This window comes from Harpia harpyja, chromosome 12, assembly GCF_026419915.1.
Source record: "Harpia harpyja isolate bHarHar1 chromosome 12, bHarHar1 primary haplotype, whole genome shotgun sequence".
NCBI classification, from domain to species: domain Eukaryota; kingdom Metazoa; phylum Chordata; class Aves; order Accipitriformes; family Accipitridae; genus Harpia; species Harpia harpyja.
In genome coordinates, this window is record NC_068951.1 from 3,093,763 (window position 1) to 3,115,457 (window position 21,695).

Consider the following 21,695-nt stretch of genomic DNA (forward strand, 5'->3'; position numbering starts at 1 on the left):
GGACTACGCCAAGCCTGCTCAGTTGTAAACACAAGCTCATAAAATACCCCTACTCCTCAGAGGTGTTAAAATTCATTACGTAAAGAAGAAATGCTAAGTATTATTACACAGCTAAGCTGAAAACACTAAAGCTACACCGACACAGTCATCACTAACAAAAGTAAGATGTCCCTGAAGAAATCGCAAAAGAGAATGCACATTAGGATTTTGCCACTCTTTAGGCAAGCAGGGTATTTTTATTCCAGTAAGTGCTAGCAATAATACAGTATTCAAAGTTTTGTGAATTAGACCCTTTCAAACTCTTAGGCAGAATCTACCTTAATGGATTTTTCTTCTACATTCATCTTTGCCCAAAGGCTTCATTGTCTCATTATGTAAATGACCTTTTCATTTGAAAATTAAACGTTAAAGATGCTTTTTGTAGTTCTTCAATACTGCAAATATCACATGGACATTCACAGTAATTCAGACTAAGTACAACTTAAAGAAAAAGCGACTGCTTCAAGCAATTTAACAAATTAAGAAATAACTTGTTTTAAAAATACTTAAAAATTGAAAGTCTTATTTAGAATTAACCTCCAGAACTTTCTTTCCTGTACCAAAACTTAAACTAGGAAATCATCAGTTTTATTATGAAGAACACGGAAGACTAGACTGTGAAATGCAGTTCTGAAAACATGCGTGCAGAACTTGAAGACCTGCATATATACCTTCAGCACACTTTCCATCTCATTGGATGTTCCTCGCAGAACCCAACTACCAGTCAACACCCAACTGGAGCTCACCTAAAGAGAGGCCGGGCAGGTGAAATTCAACACTTTGTGCTCCTGAGTAGCCTCCACTGAACACCGAGTCCCACATGTTATTCAAAATAATTCTGGAAGTTACCACCAAATAGTTCAGTACTGCTAGTTAGCTAGGCTGCTGTAACAAAGCAGACAGCAGACACCACACTCATTACAAAGACTTACCAGTCAAGGACAGGCAGAAAAACTCTCACACTTTTTCCACTCATTAAGAACACAACTTCACTTCATAGGTGTCCGTAAGTACCTAACTCTGTAAGGTTCCATGGCGAGACACCAAACATTTCTCGGTGCGCTCCCAGTCCCTCAGTCAGCAGCAGTAAAACAAGACTGCAGCTCCCAACCCAAAGAGGAACACAGCACCTACCTGGCCCAGTAGGACTTGAACTGGATGCACAGCTCCCCGCTAGCAAATCTTTACAATTAATAGACTACTGTTAAATAATCCAGGAGGCCCTAAAAAACCCAACTCAGTAGCTCTGGTTTACAACAGTCCTTGAAATAACGCAGTCAGCAGACAGAAACAATTCTGGTATTTGAAAATGCAACACTTGTTCTGCCTCTCCTCCATTTCTTTTCTGTATGCTCACTGTATTTTGAATTTCTTCTTGGACCAAAAAAGAGCAGGATTATTTTAAAGATAATTAGTAGCTAAGTCATACAGATGCCATGATAAGAGCTCAAGGACATACAACTCATTAGACCTACCTGGCACTCCCCATATACCAAATTATTTAGAACGAATGCATGAATTCACAACCTAACCAAAAATATACTAAATTTTCAGAAGATGTTCTGTCATTTTAAAATGACAGACATTAGTAAAATCTGTTTTTTTTCAAATACAGAAAAATCATTATCAGTCCTATCGCAAAGCAGCAGTTGTACAACAATCTTTATTTATAGAATTAAATAGGCATATCATGCCTCACCTAATCACATTACTTGCTAATGTTACGTTCTTTTTTATTCTCACAAAGCTTGTCATCTCTTCACAGGCCCATTTTTTGAATGTGGTTTCATTTTTTTGAGTACTAAAGAACTGAATGCCTTACTTTTTTTATGAAATGAGACAGTAGGCTGGCTTCCCTTTGAGCAGAAGAAAGGGGATGAGGGTTGTTTCACTCATTTCTCCCGTAGTGCCAGCAGCCAGAAAGCCTGATACTGTTATAGGTCAAATACAACAGGACCCAAGTAGCCCCCTCTTTTTTTTTTTTTTTCTTTCACATTTCATTAGAGATGCTTCATATCATTTTGAAAAGCTTCCTAGTTTCTATTTTTGTCTTATTTTCTCTGTAGGACACTGTCAGGAAGATTTGAGGACCCTGATGTTGTATTTCATAAAAACAAGGCTTTACAAAATTCAAGATGAACAGAAATATTTCATAGAATCTATCAGGTTGGAAAGTATCTCAGGAGGTCACCTAGTTCAGCCTTGTGCTTGAAACTGGGTCAACACTGAACTCAAACCAGCTTGTGGAGGGCTTTGTCCAGGCTGGTCTAGAAAACCTCTGAAGATGAAGTTCAACAACTTTCTATGGGCATGTATATTTTTAAAAAAAAAAAAAAAAAAAAAAAAGAGGCCTGCTCTTACAGGAGTAAAAACTAGAAGCCGATTAGAAAGAGGTGACCATGAAAATAACTGATTTTGTAGATTAAAATACAAGAAATAACACAGAACAAGCAACAGTTATATGAGCTATGAGATATATAGGCATATAATCTATAAAACAAATAAATGTTTTGAGTACTCAATTTTAGTCCACATCAATATAAGAAAATATATGACGTATATGATAGCCTGATAGTGTATTTTTAGCTTATATCAAGACGTTTAACACTCGAAATGAGGATTTGTTCAGCTTATTCTTTAACTTCTGCCACCATGGCTGGGGTGATATCATCTATTTATGCTCATCTGGCAGCTTTCCTGACCGCTTTGATTTGAATCTCTAGTAGTATGCTGACAGGACAAAAATGCATCTAATATTATGAAACTACTATTATTTAGAGACACGATTCACCTGTTGAAGTGTGAAACCAGAGGACTCCCAACATTTACTGAATCATATTTCAAGGTTTTGAGGGCTTCTTGCTTTAAGACGTTCAACTGTATCTTGTTTATGAAATGCCTACATTCTTAAATCCTCTTTTATCAGACTTACATCACTGTGTACACATCCAACATTTGAGTACTTACTCACCAAGTTAGTGCCATGCTTGGTACAGCTGGACTTGGGAACCATTTAAGATTTACTAAAAACCTACCAAGAGGTATGCGATCAGTCCCTCAGAACCACAGCACTCACAGAAGCCTAAGCAGAAGGCAAAGTTTTCCTCTAATTCGTAAGTTTTCAACTGGTATTTTCTAAAGACCACAAAAGGCATCTCAGGAAAGGAAACTTACTGTTAGTTGACTTAAGTTCACTATACAAATGTTCCTCATTTCCAATAGAAATAACTTGGGCAGTTACAAGTAAGAAGAGGTTGAAAACCACTGAGTACACTTCTCTAAACTTCGAACCTGAAGTAAAAGAAGAGAAAGTGGTCACTGCATCTTAGCAGATGAAGAATTACAGAGAAGTAACCTCTCTTCTAATAGCAGCCTCTTTTCATCAGTTCGTGGAAATTTAAGTAGAAATCCCCAAGTCACTTGTGCATTGTAGTACATGTTCAGCAGAGACTACTGATGAATCCTCCCAAAACAACCATCAGAACTGAATGCCAAAGTTGTGAAATAATTACTGCTCTGTGAATTTGAGCGGCTACTTGCAGCTCTACAGATTTATAAACAGGAAGTGTGAAGCTATGCATTCATACCTGCTTTAATCATATGACAGAGCCCTAAAGCCATCAAATACTGGCTGACATAACAAGTCTCACTGTATAATCTAGACCGTCTCAACAGTGGATCCTATTCATTCTGATAGCTAAAAAAAAAAAAAAAACCAACAAAAAAAGGAAGGCTGAGAGAGATCTAGGCATTTTCATCACATGCATCTGAAAACTCAAAAGCTCCTTAAACAGAAGGACACAGGTTTATACCCCTAGAAAACAACATAACCTGAAGAACGTTCACCTACCTACGGTGTGCAAGCACTGTCTTTCAGATACAAGAGAAAAGGAAGTAGAACAATTGCCTTCATGGGATATGGAAAGAAGAGAATACACCACTAAAATGGTTCCCTGATCATTTTTCCTAAAAATGCATCTGGGATTTAAAAAGTTAATTTCATAGTCAGGAGTAATAAAAAGTAGTCTTCTGTGGGCTCAAGGGCTGAGTCCATGGATTTTCTCACCAGGTTGAGATCAAGACAACCTCAAATAGATGATTATATATTTGCACAAGTTTTCCATCATCCTTTTGTCAGATTTATTACATCTGTGCGCTTGAGGATGTTAATGATTAGACACCAGATATATATGTCTTGATTTAAATAAAACAAATGTAGCTATTTTTCAAATTCAATCAAGACACAAAAGGTCATCAGCGAGACTTATCCTCTGCCCATCAGATAACATTAGTCATCATTGGAGAGCATACTAACTAACCTTTTTGTGGATTAAAGCGGGTTTTCCTTGCTTTGACAGGCTTGTTCTCCTATCGGTAGCATCTTTGAGATACACAAACAGGAAAGAAAACTGTCTTCAAAAACTACTATTTCATGACCTCTGGAGAGGCAAATCCTGTGAAATTGATACACTTGCAAGTTTTGCCTCAATATTAGCTGGCATTTTAATTGCATGCACATTTTTTAAAGATGGCACTATTTTTGTTCTTTCTTTTTGCTCTTTTTCTCAGAGATCACTGTGCACAAAACAAAACAGATCTATCAGCAGCCACTCATTTCTCCACACAGTATACTCACCAACCACGCTGATGTTGTGGCAGTTCCCCCTTCTTCCATCCCAGTATATATGCGACAAAAATTTTACCTTGCTTTAAGCAGAAAGAAAACCCTGCCTTCCTCTCTGGCACAAATCTGACAGATCCATGATTATTCACTGACATTTCTTTTGTTTAAGTGGTTACCTGACTGCATAGTTACCATACATAAGCTGAAAATGGCCTGAGTTAGCATGACCTGCTCTAAGTAGCACTCACAGAAACTTTGACTATAGATTCTATAATCTCATAATGTTCAAGTACCTTCATAAATTTACGCTCACTCTGTGATTATATTCTGAAAGTTACTTAAGCAGAATACATCAACAGTCACTGGAAAACACAGTCCTTAGGGATCTGAAATAAATTGGCCAACAGTAACACGTAACCATCTCTTTCCTGGGGAATCCTTATTAAAATATTCTATACACAGCACAGCATAGCGCAGGAGTTCCTGTGCTAGAGCTAATACAATAGTAAGAGAAAGTTCTTCCTTTTATGAAGTTTTATTGGCCCAAAGACAGCCCTTTAAGGAATCAGGTGTCAAGGCTGCCAGCAGAACAAGTAAAAGATAAGGCAGACTTTAGAGCACTACGTCCTTGGCATAAGGCAATGCCTAACATGGGGCAATTCTCAGAAAGAGCGAGCAGCCAGCCAGCCTGATGAACAGAATGGTAGTAGAGGAGTCAGAAATCAGAGGCACACGTTGGAAAAGGCACCAAACCAAAAAGGGATACTGACTGAGCTAGGGAAGCCTGCCTAACCTGTGGCACTGCCCTAGGAAGACAACTGTTGTTGGAGCTTAGGGCTAAGGAAAAAAGCAACAAACTCAAGAGCCACATTACCCATTTCTGCCATCACAAACTTAGTTTGATAAAATAACCAATAAACCTATGCCCAGCTTGGAGTGAAGCACTTCTTTCACTTCACCTATAATGACCTGTCCGCGAATTTTGCCTCCTTACAAAGAAGTCACCCTCAGAAGGAGGTGTACAGGGTCAGGAAGAGCTCTCGCCACAAGTTCAGAACCCATACCTTTTCCACAGCAACAGGCAAAGCAGTGCCTCTGGCTACTATAAATAAGATGACCATAATTTGGCAATATTCGTAACAAGAGATGTCTAAAATAGCATCCCTGACTTCTCACTCTCAAACTACACAACTGGACACAGATTTTACAGGGCATGAGGGAAAAAGGGAGACTAAAAAGACTCAGTGTGACCTGCACTGGTGGACACAAGACTACTTCATCATGCCCATGCACATGGCCTCCTCGTCATCCACAGCGCCGGTCAGCTGTCTGTGCCAACAAGCAGGGGGGAAAAAAGAAAAGGCAAAAAAAAAAAAGCAGTACTGTCTCATGTTCAAGGGTGAAAAAGGCCATTAACAGTAGACTGCTCTCACATTTTCATCTCCTTGAACAGAAGTTACACTTTAGCTACAGTTATTTATATTGTGAGTGTTTAACCACAAAAACTCTCCTCGCCTTCACAACCGCTGGTTACTCCCAAAATGGAATTGCAATAAATAAAATTGCGGCCATTCACACCTTAAAAGTCAGCCTTATTTTCTGAAGCTTACAGAACCAGCAGCACTCATTGCTTTTTTCCAGATATTCTGAACAACTGAAATTAAAACTAGTGTCTTAAAAATATGATCACAACATTCAGTAGTAATCTGAACGATTACTATTTCTACAAGTATAGTTAACTACTATTGATTACATATGAAGAATTCACAGTTGAAGGATTTGTACAGTATCACCTAATATAAAACTTTCTCGGCATTTAAAGACCAGGATACAATGTTAGAGAAGGTAGATCTAATTGGACATAAATATATTTGGCTTTCTTTTTTTAATATTTATGCTTGTCCATTATCACTGTGTCCACAGAAGTGCCCCAAGTACCAGCATGGTTCTGTGCAAGTAAGAATGGCCTAACAAATAATGTTTTGATAACTAGCCTGTTTTATACATACAATGATTCACTGGTTAAGTAAACAACGTAGTTATGTAGCAAAACACCAATTTATATTAGAGAGCCTAAAACAACCTTTCTGTTCTTCTACAGAAAAACAGTATTGAACGCCTCATATGGATAGAATAACATCAAAGAAAAATACTATGTTCAGCATGCAAGAAATAATTTTAAATTACTTTAAAAAAACCCAATCTTATTTTTACGTCAAATAAACTTTTAATTATGAAACACCCAGATCAACTTCCTAGATTTTGAAGCAGTATACGAGTTTAAATCTAACTTTAAAATTCAAAACATTTGGGTTTTCTTATTTGTGAACTTTGGAATAGGCATCTTGACCAAATGAATGTATTTTCTACCAAAGAGCTTATTTCAAACACTTCCTGTTATATTGAACTTCACACCTCTACCAAGCTACATTTATGACTCCAGCTCCTCTAAAAACACATACACCAATGCTTTTGAAGACTTCCTATACTTTCACTAGAAGTGAAATTCTTCAAGGCTGTTATGTTTAAAATCTGTAATGAAAGGGAGTTTGAATCACATATTTGTTTCTTCTGCTTGACAGTATGTTGCTCCACTTCCTATTTGACATGGCATCCTTCAGGGGCTCCACCGCAGAAAAAAAAAATTAAAAAATATTTAATAAAAATTCCATTTGACATTAATTTGTTTCTCCTTCAATTAACACTCAAGGCTTCCTCCCAGTTTTCCCTTATCAATCATTACATGCTTCTGAGACGTAAGTAGAAATAAAAAGGGCAGCCATGTATCGGTTTGAGCTTATGAATTCTGTCAATGCTTAAAATATCAAACAGGTGAACTGCTTTAACTGTCTGCACTACATCACACAAATACACAACAGAGCAACAATTACAAAAAACTATCCTCCCTGCAAACCATTTACTGTTGAAGATTCCTGTCCCTCTTTGTCCTTGGACCTGGCTATCAGTTCTAGAGCAAGGTAACCGGCAGGGTGTAGCTTGCCTGTCGCCTTGGAGCCCTGCAGCTGCAAGCATTCAGCATTTCGCTTGTTTATGTTTTCCCTTGGCTAGTTCCTCTTTAAATTCTTCAACAGGAATCTAGAAACGGGCTAAACCAGCAACACATATGACAAACCACGCGAGCTACATCCATCTTTCAACCTAGAGATGCGGATGCGTGCTCCCTATCACGGACATGCAGCAAGTAAACATGAGGAGCCAGCAGGTACGAGCGAGCTGACAGGCAGCGCGGCGAGAGGAGCAGCGCGGCGAGTCCTGTCACATCGGCACGGCAGGATTTCCCAACGCCTTATCCTTTTCCAGGGGAGCTAAGAGAACCGGCAAGCGAACAGGCTAAAGGCGAGGCCGAGGGCTGCCAGACGGCGGGAGGGTCTGGCGGCATCATCGCATCGCCCGCCGGCTGGCTCTACCTCTCGCCCGGCTGCGGGCTGAGCGGCGGGAGCGGGACGACTGCTAGGAGAGGAGACAGATCCTCCCCGCGGCTGCTGCCCAGGCCTCATGATTAAGATAGGGGAGATAAATAAATAAATAAGTAAGGCGGGGGGGGGGGGGGGGAGGAAGGGGGCGGGGAAGGAGCCCGAGGTAGAGGAACGGCGCAAGTGCCTCCGCGCCGGGGTCTGTCATGGTGGTGTGAGGAACCACCAGACGCCGCCTCGCCTCACCGCCCGCTGACAGGGGCAGAGCGGGGGGGCCCCCTCCCGCAGCCGCACACCACCACCACCCTACCCCGGCCCCGCAGGCCCACAGTGCCCCCCCCCCCCCTCGCCCTCACCCCTTCGCAGGGCCTCGTCGTAGCTGAGGAAGCCGATGCGGGACTCCTTGGCGCCCATGATGCCCCCTCTAGTCCATGGCCTTCCCCCGCCGGCCGGCTGGGCGCCGCGGAGCCCGGGCTGCGCCGCTAGCGACTCCGGAGCACAGGGCGCGGGCGGGGGGGGGCGGGGCGGGCCGGGGCGGCCGGGGGGAGGAGGCGGCCGCGCGCCCTCCCCGCCGCCGCCTCCATCGCGGGTCACGTGAGGAGCCCGCCCCGCCGCTGTCACGTGACGGGGAGGGCCGTTGTGCTCCTGCACCGCTTCCACCACTCCCCCCCCCGCCCCGAGCCGCGCGCCTCTCGCTCGCGCTCCCTCTCCCCGTGGCGCCTCCTAATGGGGGTCGCGCGCGCGAGCCTCTCTCGCGCCCTTCGCGCCACAGGGGGAAGCGCCCCGCGTCACGTGAGGCGGGCAGGCCCCGCCTCCTTCCCTCGCTGCCCGCTGAAGGCGCCGGCGCGCGCCTCCCGCCTTCCCCTCAGCCGTTGACCGCGGAGGGGGCGGCTGACAGGAGCGGCGCCGGCCGGGCCTGCCGACCGCCGGCCCGGGCAAAAACCGCGGTCCTTCCTTCGGGGGAAGCGAGGGGCCGGTGTCTCCGACCCTGTCTCAGGGCCGTTATGCGCCCAGCCGTACCCCCCCAGGGGACAGAGAGGAAGGGCCTGTGAGAAAGAGCTCTCTCCCCTCGCGCACAGGCTGCAAAATTTGGCACTTGCGAAACCGTCGACACTTTCCCTAGGTGAGCGCAACGCCCGCCGAGGGAGAGGCGCAAGGCTGCGGTGCACCGCGGCCCAGGGCAAAACGGCCTCTCCCCGCTACGGCAGTGCCTCGGCGCGTCAGCCCCCCTCATAGCCCGCAGGGGACCGCGGTTCTCTTCGGAAAGTCCTCTGAAGGAGAGTCACTGCAAGCATGGGGTGACAGTAGGAAGTTCCTGTTCCATTAAAATGTCCTTTCAGTGTCTGAAACAGAAACACGGACTGAATTGTAAAAAGGATCAAAAAGACTTGTGTCCTTTGCTGTTCTTCAGCGTGTTCGCTCTTAGTATTCAGTCCGACGCTTTCACAGAATGGGAGGATTTCCCAAATGGCTTTGTTACAACATTAAGCCTGGTAACATACCCTGGGTCACTCCCGAGCAGAAAATAAGGAGTTTGAAAGAAAACGCTGATTTCCAAGGGCAGCTCGTTCCAAGGATTGTTCCTGCACAGAAACAAAGCCTGTGAAAACACCAGTTGCAAGTCATTCCCTAAGTTACAGTTTCCATACTGAATGATCTTACCACATCAGAGCTGGAGAAAGGTCAAGCCGAAGTTACTTTCTCACTGATGTAAGTTCACGTGTAGGTATTTTTATAGCAAACATTCCAAACAAATTTAATATCTGATATGCAAAGCCAGGAATGCCGATTACAGAGAAGCTGGCTTGAAGGCCAAATTTCTCCTCATGTAACACAAGTGCACAGACACTACAAATGAGTTACTCTTTGTAAAGCCGCCTTACATTTTTTTCTGCCATCATCTGAATTGTTTATTATCTTAGATTTGTGGCAAAGAATATAATTATTACACTCGAGCATAAAATCTGCCACAAAGGACCTTCTGCCTCTCTGGAATATAGACTATGGGGATGAGGGGGGACCTTAAGTCCTTTTTAAAAACATAAATGAAATTATTGGAAACATACTTCAACCCACCAGCCACTTGTTACATACTTATCTGTTAAAGAGGATATAAACTCCCTTATATCCTCTTACTCCTATGCTACCTTTACATATATCTCTTCTCAGTAAAGTCCCTCACCCAAGCAGCTTTCAATTTAGGTACAATATAATCTCTTTAAAATATTTGAGAGAATGAATTCAACAAGCATGGCAACATGTCAATCAAAAGCGTAAGTTGGCAATATTAGAAACAGCTGGAGAAGTCTTTTATCTTGTGATTAAATGAAGTATTCCAACCCCTAACGATGGCATTCCTTGTACCATGCTCTGTTTGTGATGGATCACTTTTTTTGAAGCATTAACTCGCACCTGAGGAGACATGGTTTAATTCCTGACTTCACTGTGGTATTCCTGTGTGACCTTATGTCTAGTAATTATCTTTTAATGTTTTGGTTGCTCCTCTGAATTACAAAGATAACGATACAGAGAGTCCCGTTTTGCTTGGCAGAGCAGTTACAGAAAGCAATTAGAGCAGGAAGCAACTACAATGGTGTTGTAAGACAGCTTCACGCCAATTTCTTCTAGCTTTCATACTGAATTCTCCATGACTGTTTATCCTTGCCTCACCTCTCTTAAGTCTCTTGCTTTCAGTAAGTTATATTATTAAACAGCAACAACAAATCCTCAAGTAACAAGGCACACCACAGAACTGACATAACACTCCCGGGCCTGTTTCATCTAGACATGTAGGAGTGAAGGAACCTGCCAGGACAATAATTCCCATCCGATGCTATTGCAACCACCACAGTTTAACTGCTCTCCTGCATCTACTCAATTCCATGTTGCAACATGGATGAATTACCATCATACCTTTCTGTATGTTTACAGAAACCCATCTATCTCTTTCAAAGGTTTCAAAAAAACCCTCAACTAATTAAGCTCTCTAGTTGCCCCTCTCTAAAGAAGTACATCATTCCACCAATTCTTAGCAAACTCCCTCTATGCCCATTTCAGATCACTTTTTCAAGTACAAATAACCAGACTTTTATTCCATTTTCAGCTGAGGCCTCACCAGTACTTTGTAAAACTATTCCAGTTTTATTTGTTATGTCTTGACAGAACCTCTACTTGTAGCATACACAATCTCTGCTGCCTGAGAACAGGGTTTATTAGGCAGTATAGGGGTTTTAATGACAACTGGTTCACTTTCTAAATCACAAAAAAAAAAAAAGAATGTCTAAAATTATAATTACAAGTCAGATCCTGCCACCATCTTACAGTCACAAACAGCTGACTTGGTATTTGATGCAAATGAGAAAGCATAACCCTCTAGTGAGGAGTTCCTTCCTCTAGAGGAAGGAAAATGGAGTGGAATGATGGTTAATAATGATGGTTAACAATTCATATTTAAAAACATGCTCTTTCCAAAATGCTTAAAAATATATATTACATGAAAGCTTGCTGCAATTTACAGCTAGCTAAGTTGTTTAGACTTATACTGCATTTTTGTATGACATTTTAAAAAATCCAAACTAAAGTGACATCTCTTATGTCCCAGAGATAAGAATGATGTCTAACAAGCAGTAGAATTTTGTTTGAAGAGTGCTTTAAAATAATTTACTTGATCCACTGTATGCACCATGGCTTGCACCAAATTTAATAACAAAGATATCCTAGATTGGAAAATCAGACTGGAGGCTTACGATGGCAGTGTCTTTGTTCAGATTAAATTAAGCATGTTCTCAAAGGCATTGAAGCAGGAACCTTGAGATAAGACTTTGTATGTTAACCACGGATTAGATCTGGCAGTAAGTTTTTAATGAAGCCTTATTGGGGAGCATAAAATTATAGATGTTGCTACTATTTAAATGTTATGTCAAAGGTAAATCAAATTAAGATACAGTGAATTTAGACTTGTATTAGACAAATTGAGCTCTTCTCTTCTGGTAGAAAAGTGCTATATGTGCAAATCTAACTGTAACTGGCCACGTGTCCTTTTGATTGCTGTGATTTATTTAATTATTCACTAATCACAAATTAATTCATAAGCACTTAGCAAATATCTTTAAGTATCTTTGCATCATTGTCAAGTATCTGTGGAAAACCAGACATTTACTGCTGCACAGAAGCTGCAGGAGGCTTGCAGCAATGTTGCCTTCTTGGCAGAGCAGCTGCCAGTCACCAGGAGGGTGGTTGGCAGTCCACAATGCTACCGGGAACAGGAAAAAAAAAAAAAGACACAGACTTCAACTGAGCCTGAAGTGGGCATCTGCTAAGGAGAAAGTGTTTTGAGTTGCAGTGAAAAGGCCTGAACTCAAAAGAGATAAGCCAAATAATTGTGGAACTGCTGCAGTGAATCAAAAAGAATTCTGAGAAGAGCTGTGTAAGTCCCTAGGATTTCCTGATTTAAATTCACTAAAAACAGGAAGCAAAAATGCAAGTTCTAGGCCCTTGTCCTGGTTTCAGCTGGGATAGAGTTAACTGTCTTCCTAATAGCTGGTACAGTGCTATGTTTTGAGTTCAGAGCGAAGAATGTTGATAACACTGATGTTTTCAGTTGTTGCTCAGTAGTGTTTAGACTAATGTCAAGGATTTTTCAGCTTCTCATGCCCAGCCAGCGAGAAAGCTGGAGGGGCACAAGAAGTCGGCACAGGACACAGCCAGGGCACCTGACCCAAACTGGCCAACGGTGTATTCCATACCATGGGACGTCCCATCCAGTATAGGAACGGGGAAGTGGGGGGGGCAGGGATTCGCCGCTGGGGGACTGGCTGGGTGTCGGTCGGCGGGTGGTGAGCAATTGCACTGCGCATCATTTGTACATTCCAATCCTTTCATTATTGCTGTTGTCATTTTATGAGTGTTATCATTATCATTATTAGTTTCTTCTTTTCTGTTCTATTAAACCGTTCTTATCTCAACCCACGGGTTTTGCTTCTTTTCCCGATTTTCTCCCCCATCCCACTGGGTGGGGGGGAGTGAGTGAGCGGCTGCGTGGTGTTTAGTTGCTGGCTGGGGTTAAACCACGACAGCCCTGCTCTATTATTTACGTCTAAATCTCTGCCTCTCTTTCCCCAGTATCTACCTCCCTGCCCTGAGATATTATTAGTTTTTTAAGGATCAGTTGAGTTTTGCAAACTACTTCAAAATAGATAAGTGTATTATGCTATTCTATGTAAATGCTGCACTATTCTCCAGAACAGTTGCAATCTTTATGTTGAGGGTGATATAAAAAAAAAATACAAAACATTTAGGCTTAATGCCTAATAATAACTTAGGCTACTCTTTAGTATTTGTACTTAATAGGAAATTAGGAAGTAGGGCTGAAGAGGTTTTCAGCAAAAAGATGAAAAAAGCATCCAGAGAGCTAAAACTAAAGCTGAAATTGCCCTAAGTGTTGTATAGAAGCTGATGGCCCAACAGACAAAAAAAACCCACAAAATGGCACGAGGGGATGAGAACTTGATAGAATAATAGGAAGACTCACGTCAAAGGCCTAGGTCAAATAGAGCAGAAGGGATCTCAAATTTTATACTTTGACAGAATAGTAGCCCATAGCACCAAAGATTCTCTGACTCTCCATATCTCATAAATATTTCCCTATAACTATTACTTAGTTGTAATATTTTTGTAAAGTAGCTTCGTGTTATTATTACTACAGATTATTTACAAAAACATGCTGTGGGATGGGTCATCTTTAGGAATTTGTATATTAGGAACCCAGTAAGGGAGTTTTATGGGGTTTTATTACTCCAGCAAGTGAACTTCTGGTCATCAAAATCAAATTTGTGACTAGGAAAATACTTGAGCCTATGAATGCTCAAACAATCATATAGGGCTTAAATTTTTATGTGTCAAAGGTAAGCACTTCAGTCTGCCCTCTGTTTAATAAACCCTTCCTTGACATGTCCTGATCTGCTCCAAGCAACTGGAGGCAGGCAGTCTACCCCACGCATTTAAACTTGATAAAACTTTCTGGGGTTTTTTTGGTTGGTTGGTTTTGAGTGTTTTTTTTTAAAGAAAAACCTAAGCCTGAACAAAACCACAGTCCCACACTAGAAGCATGTAGAAAACTTTGTTTTCTCAAATGGTCACAGAGCAGAAACGTAAGAGTAGAACTTGTAATTGCATTTAATGGATTCTAGCCAGACAAGTCCTACTAACTGCACTAGGATTTAGTCTTTTAAGACATTTATGTGCTTTTTAAATGTAGATCCCAAATCTCCAACACAGACACAGTTAACAGAACTATCTTCACCCCTCAAGTCTGGAAGTAAACTTGGTAAAGGACTGTAGGAGCTGATTATCATCTGTAATTTGCATTTTTTGCTACTGGTGAGGATTTGAGACACACTGTGCTAGGCACTATACAAACATGAGACAACTTCTACCCCTTCCTGCTTCACAGACAGTCCTGAATGGAATGCAGCAGAGCACATCTCAAATATTTGAAAAGAGCAGAAGGTGGGAGAGATATCAAGGCGCAATAAGAGTATTTGTTCACTGTAGGCCCGCAGTGTTCATAGCTAAATGGTTTCATATCTTTCTAATTATAAGGAACTGATGAATGAGAAAAATACCTCGAATCATTGTCTGCCAATCTAATTCTGATGTTATCAGAGGAAGAGGGGAAAATACAAAAGGCTTCCTCAAAGAACAACAGAACTACATATGCAAATTGCAACTTTTATCACATCCCACATTTTCTAGGAAACAACTGGTTTAGAATAGTAGTCAGGGTGACATTCATTACAGATTTATATAAGCTAGGGAAAAGGGAAAAAAAAAAAAAAAAAAAAGGAACAGGTTCTTACCAGGACCCTCCTATGTCGCATTGTTATTGTATAAGCTGTACTCCCACACTATTGCCAGCATGAACTTTGTAGCAGAACTTTGCAGGTGAAAAGGCCATTGCTTTTATGGTCAAAGCTGAATAAAAAAAAACAAAACAAAACAAAAACCAAAAACAAAACAAAGAAAACAGATGTAATACCTACAGAATTCAGTTTTAATAAGCTCACTGTAACTAGCAGCAGCAGATAAGAAAATGAACTCTAAATATTATCTTCTTTCTCAGGAAGCCGCACCCTATTTTTAATAAGTTTTGTGTTTACTTTCTTAACCACAAATACTCAAACAGGATTTCTGCAAACCCAGTAATCATTCCCCTTGTTGAAGGGTTGTGTTAATGAATGCAGTGCTCCCCAGGATTGCAGTGTGGTGTAGCCAGGGGACTCTGAGTGAGATGATTTGGAATTTTCCCCCCTTATTTTCAGTACGAGGGCACTTCTCCTTTTACACCTGCTCTACAGATCCTCACTTCCCAGCACTCTCATGACTTGTTCAAGCAGTTGCCCTTCCCCACCTACCCCGACATTGCTGGCTCTGCCATAACAGCCAGGCCCTTTGCCCCTGGGCTGGCAATTGTCCCCTGCTACTTGCTGGCAGCAGCAGACACTTCATACCTTCCTCCTTCCTGATGGGTTGATACCATATAAGCAGGGTGGGGAGGCAGGAGAGAACAGTGTGTCCCTCTGCCCCAAAGGGCTGAGCTCTAGTGACAGTACAGCTTGGAGGTGACAACTACTGCTACGCAGGCAATAGTGACCGGAGACCTGCTATGCACACCCACATGTGGCAAACACCATACCTGTATATCTGGTTGTAGCAGATAGGGGAAGAGGGGTTTGGAGAGAAGCACTCAGTCTTCTAGAGGAAAAGACAGCAAGGGAAGTAGAGGCATCCCACAGGCCTTATGTGAGCTGTGGGCTACCTCTGTTTAATTTTGCCACCCCTTTATAAGAGAATTAATTAATATTTTTGTTGAGCCCCTTCCCTCTGGATATTTTTGTTCCGGGAGTTCATGACAAGTTTAAAGCCACTCAGAATTGCTGCTTATATTACTACTCAATACATAATTCCAGCTCATGTTATTAATAGTGTTATCTACACAACCAAAGAAAATGAGGTACGTCACACATTCTTAGCTATTTTAAGATTTGTGGGTAAGTGATCCCCCACTTTTACTGCAGTTGCCTTTGAAACACACATAAGAAAACACCATAAGGCACCCTCCACTCTTGATGTTCTCTTAAGTAAAACTTCCCTGTGCGTGGAAGGGTGACACAATCACACTTGAGGCCCACAAAGAACAGTAAAAAACCTTTTTTTCCTGGCAGACTTTGCTGATGTTCTTCCAACCCAGAAGTAACAAGGTGCCACAGCTAATGAAAGTTACAAGATAAGTGTAATGCATTAGAAATTTTTATAAATATCACAGCCTTCCTGATTTTCTATCAACCTGTTTGATTATGCCATATATGTGATATGTCATAAGTGTGATAGAATTAATCAGCCTGCTGGAGTGAATGCTAAAGGAACAGATGAGCTTTGGCAAAGCTGTTGCTAGCATTGAAAAAGAAAAACTGTGACAAAAAAAAAAGGCAGACCTAAATCCAGAAGCATGTCATTCAGAAAGTGAGACATGCTATGATTTAGCATAACAAAACGTAACAAAAATTGATGGGAACATAGATCTCCCATTTCTAAGTGTTGTCTCTGTGTAGATTAAGAGTAGTATCTGTCATCAGGAAACAATGGGAAAAGAAATATGTTTGATGAAAGCAATTCTGTATTCTCTTGTAGACAGAAAACCACTGTGTCGTTGGAATGGAAGTAAAGGATTTCTCTGCAGTTCCATCCTCAGCAGCAAAAAAAAAAAAAAAAGAAAAAGAAAAAAAAAGCTTTGTGACAAGAGGAAATGCAAATAATTAATCACAGAAGATCAAATGAAAGGAGTGGCTTTGCAAGAAGTGACTAACGTTTACTCTGAAAAGTCCAGGTCGCATTGTAGAAAGAGGATGCTTGCATCACCCCCAGAGTGCGACAGCAAACCCAGTGCACAGCAGGCAGTGGCTTACCACTGTGGCACAACAGGGCAACTTTCCCTTTCAAAGAAAGAGCTTCTTTCTTCTTAGCGCAACAGCTGCTGCACACAGGGTCTCCAACATCTTAGCAGTTTGAATGTTGTATATAGAAAAAGCAATACCAAAGCATAAAACATGTAACAACTTCATGAATGTTTTGCCAGAAGCTGATACAATGGAAAGCGCATCTCAAAACAGCAGGGCAGCAGAGTAAAACAAAAACCATGGAGCCAGTACCGTCATGTCATTTGGCACATCCTTGCACTTCCCTTAATTCTGTTTCAGATCTTGGAAGGGAAGGCCAAAGCATCTTATTTGCTAATTAAGGTTTCACACGATTCAAACACTGAACAAACAAAGGACATCCCCAAATAGAGAAACCTGCCAGCCTTCATGACCTTGCCAACAGACTGATGTCTCAGTTCAGTGCTTTCACAACACAGATAGTAAAAGAACTCTGGACAACTGCATATACAAACGTGTATGCACACGCACACATTTTTATGCTGGTGTGCACACACTACCACTGATTGTGACCCAAAAGTTTCACCTCCCTGTTTGAGTTAAGGACACTCCAGACACTCTACAGATAGCTAAAAACCCCACCATTAAAATATCAGACCTCTCTTTTATGGTGTCAAATGGCTAATCATAGTAATTAGGGATTTTAAATTTTTTTACCAAGTAGCATTATCTAAGATAGTATCATGCCTGTAATCTGTCCAGAGTCAATGAAGAACTGCTGGCCAAGGCAACAAAAAAAAAGTCCGACGGCTTGCCATCTGCTCAAACCACTACGTCACACCTCATTCCCCTAAATACAGCAATAAGCCACAACAGGATGCAGATGACCAGATTGTTTAGCTGTCATTTCAGCTGAACACACAGTGGCTGCTGATGTGTTACAGCGGACTCTCAAAATCAAACATGACATATCGCTGCTGGACAAACAGCTCCTTCAACATTTTGCCTTGCCATTTTTGTGGATCGATTGTACCCATGCAGCAAGGTAAAGTATTAGGGGTTAATCAAAATTTTGCCTACTATATTAAGTATTTGAATGTGTTTTTATTATATAAAACATACTGTTAAATGATCCATAAAAGCCTTTGGCACTCACTCTCCCTTTGGTTAGAAGCCCAGCTACTCCTAGAAGAGCTTTTGGCCTAGCAGCTCCTTTCAGCTACTGTAATAAAAATTAGGCCTGGAATATTGAGGAGATTCTTGAGCAGATTCTTAGCAATAAAAGACAAGTTCAGAGTAGCTGGAGATTGCCAAATTGTTGCAGCTTGAAAAAGAAAATTGGTACATTCAAGGAAGGGAGCAATTTGAAGTTCTTATAAAGTACTTGGACACCACAATGATGGGCAAGAGTTTCTCCACTCATTTCTCTTTCTCTTATCGCTTCCCGGCTGCTTCTTCCACTTTCAGATAGTTTCAATTTATCCTTCCATTTTTACCCACACAGTTAACTAACAACCTTCTAGTTGAGATTCTGCTGGTTTTAGTGATGAGGTACCAGCTGTGCATCCCTGCAAGCTGGTGCACGTATGACCTTGAAATTTTCTGTGTAGCCAATCAGAAAATGCTTTTAAACAGCATTTCTTATCTCCCAGAGAGCATCTCTCAATTTTTAGCATTAGATATATATCACTTTGTAGCATCCAAAGCATTGTACAAATGTTAGCCAGCTAATACCAACAAAAATCACTCCCCTCCCAGCCTATACCCTATTATTGTCTAAGTAACAGTTCCTCCATTTCACTGAAGCCAGCCTAGGGAGTTCTTTTTGCTTGCTCCTCTGCAGGAATATTAAAACAGAATGAGAATGAAGATAGCTGCTAATTTCATGTCACAGCTAGGAAACTGAAGGTCTTCAGATCACACTTTCTCCTCAGTCTTTTAATTGCAAAATTATACTTCAAGATTTGACACAAGTTTCTCACCTTTCTATTTTCAAACTACTAGTAAGCAAAACCAGACAAAAACCTACTTTTTTGCCCCCCCTAATCTGCAGAGCCTGCACAACGCTTTAATTTCAAATAGGTGAAGTACTGCTAATTACTAGTGTATTCTAACAGTCCTTGCGATTTTACAGAGAGCTATGTCAAACTAAACCAAATTATAGGTCAGAATGTGCCAATCTTTTCATCATTATCACTAATTCCTTTTGTGGTTTATGCCCCCCCCAACATGTGTCTTACCAGGTTCTTTGAGCCTCTGGCTAGCATTGCTCAGCCGCTCCATAATTATTCATCACACTAGATCCAGCAACAAGACATTCACAGCATGCTCTTCTCACATTTTGTTTAAACATTAGGTACAATAGCAGATAATAGCAAACTGAGATTTTGAGGCAAGAGACACAGGAATTTGGGTGTAATCAGATGACAAGCAGAATTTTTGCTAAAAAAAAGGGGGGGGTGTAAAAAATTATTCTTGAGCAGACGTAATGCCTGCCTTCTTTTTCTGGATAAGCACTAATCTAGACCCTAGAATATGCCCACTTCTAGATATGATACTTAGTAACTTGTTCCTAATTTCATATTAAATTTTAATTAAAATAATGGGAATGTTCCCTAAATAAGTTAGATCATAACTTTCTGTGATCCTCTTCCAGATCCCACACCTTTTGCCTTTGCCATCAGACCTACATTAACTCAGCATTTGACCAGCAGTGTCCCAAAACCCTTGCCTGGCATCCCGAGTCATTTGGCCCCACCATTCCCTATAGCCACCCACAGCCTTTTTCCCTGCAATTAGACTCTGTCTTCTAAGATAGAGATGCATGCCCTGCATCTGCATAGCGCCTAGTACAACAAGATCTTACCATCTAGAGCCCCGGCTGTGAATTGTACAAGCAATAAATCATCAAAACCCATTTTTTTCTGCAGATTAACGTTATATAAGTTATGCCTGCCATAAAATATGAACAGCATAAAATGCACCTCTTTGCATTCCAGTGTGTTGTGGAAGATCGTAAAAGCACTTAATATATTATTTAAGCCAGTTAAGCTAGATAGCACAACTGCAGTAATTAGCAACAATTCTCCAAATTCCCATATGCCAGACAAAGGATCATGTTTAGCATTTTCAGGCTGGTAGGAGGGAATCAGACCGTTGCAGAAATTAAATGGCATGCACTGCTTTTTTTTTTCTTCTGCCTATCTCAGCAGAGCCTACGTTCCACTACAGCTACCGCACTGCACTATCAATATAAGAGACTGAAACCCATCACGTAAAGAAGGCTGGCCTTTTTTGGTTTTATTATTTTAAGCATAACAGGGTGTTCAATGCTTTAAGAAAGAGAAATGAAGCCACTTCTCTTGATAGCTACATTCTGTAGGCTGGAGGGGAATTTCCTTGCTTTTTCTTTTTTTTTTTTTAATAAAACAAAAATAAAAAAAAAATACCCCCCAAACCTGACTTCCTCTGGAAAATCCATGAACTGAAGTAAGTGTTAAGTGGAAATTTAAAACTACTCCAAGCACTAGCCATCCTTCTTGCATACAGGGTCAGGCACAGGGCAGCGTGACGTGAGCCACAGGTATGGGAGCAGGAGAAAGACAGGCAACACAAGGCGGGATGTGCATGAAAAGGGCACCAGTGACAACAGAGGGATGAGACCTGAATACTACCAGGAGCCTGAACTTCATCACCCCTTGCAACCCTGGCACACATCATGTGCCCAGAAGCCTCATCACACTGCGTGCCAGTGGGCAGGCAGCCAGCCCAGCAGCCCTGATTGCACTGGGAATTGTAGCCAGGCTGACATTCCTGTGCAAAGAACAAGATCACTGGAGGCAGATATCAAAATCTTCTAAAGGAGCAGGGAAAGAAGATGTGGATTTGAGAGTCTCTGCCATAAAGGAAGGCTTTGAAATCGAGGGTGCCATGACTCAGAGAGAGGAGAGACCTGATGCAGGCAGTCTCCTGGCTCTGAGCCCCAATTGCTCTGACCAGTTGTTATTTTCCATCCTCTTTGTATGCACAGATACAACATGGCAAAAGTTTTTCCCCATTGAGTTGTTCAGAGAAAAGCCTCAAGACTGGGAACAAAAAACAGAGGAGAACCCCTTCTGGTGGCCTGACATTTTATTTCTCTATTGCAAAGAGAGGAAAATCCCTTTTTATTCCTCTACAGTTTTTATTATTTTATGATTTATTTTTTTATTTTATTCCTCTCCATTGCAAAAAGAGGAAAAAATCTCATGGGAGAGCAGCTGTTTGCTGAGGAGGGCTCACAGCATGCCCAGGGCAGAGCTGTGAACATGGGGCACAGGGCACGTACAGAAGGAGATCTGCAAGCTCCTTGCTTCATCTCCCTGTAACAGAGCTGTGCGCAAGGGTGCTGGCACTTTGCTCTCTGAACCAGCACGGTTCTCCCCAGGAGTTAATTTTCTTTATAACTAACTGAAAAAAGCATCACCAAGTTCTGTAAAGCCTCCCTGAAGGCACCCTTATCTTGATGGGCATTTCTCTACCAGGTTGTCTCCCTCTCTCTGCTTCAGGCTGTTTTCTTCCATTTTGAGACTAGGAGAGCTCTTTCCCTGGCTCCCAGAGCAACTGGGTTTCCCACCTGGTTATGGCCACCCCTTGGTTATTTCTCCCTTGCTGTTGCTTTTCAAG

The 21,695-nt window shown here is 41.7% G+C and overlaps 1 protein-coding gene across 3 annotated transcripts in view; it reads right to left on the reverse strand.

Annotated features, from left to right (window-relative positions):
• The window catches only part of USP32 (ubiquitin specific peptidase 32), an 81,384-nt gene extending 72,764 nt beyond the window's left edge, over positions 1-8,620 (reverse strand). For 2 of the 3 annotated variants that reach the window (XM_052802951.1, XM_052802950.1), the window contains exon 1: positions 8,454-8,619. In XM_052802951.1, coding sequence (XP_052658911.1) covers positions 8,454-8,511 — 58 coding nt within the window. In that variant the 5' untranslated portion in view covers positions 8,512-8,619. Of the gene's footprint in view, positions 1-8,453 lie in introns of all 3 variants that reach the window. The other variant, XM_052802949.1, reaches the window with a different exon arrangement.
• Between the last annotated feature and the right edge of the window lie 13,075 nt (positions 8,621-21,695).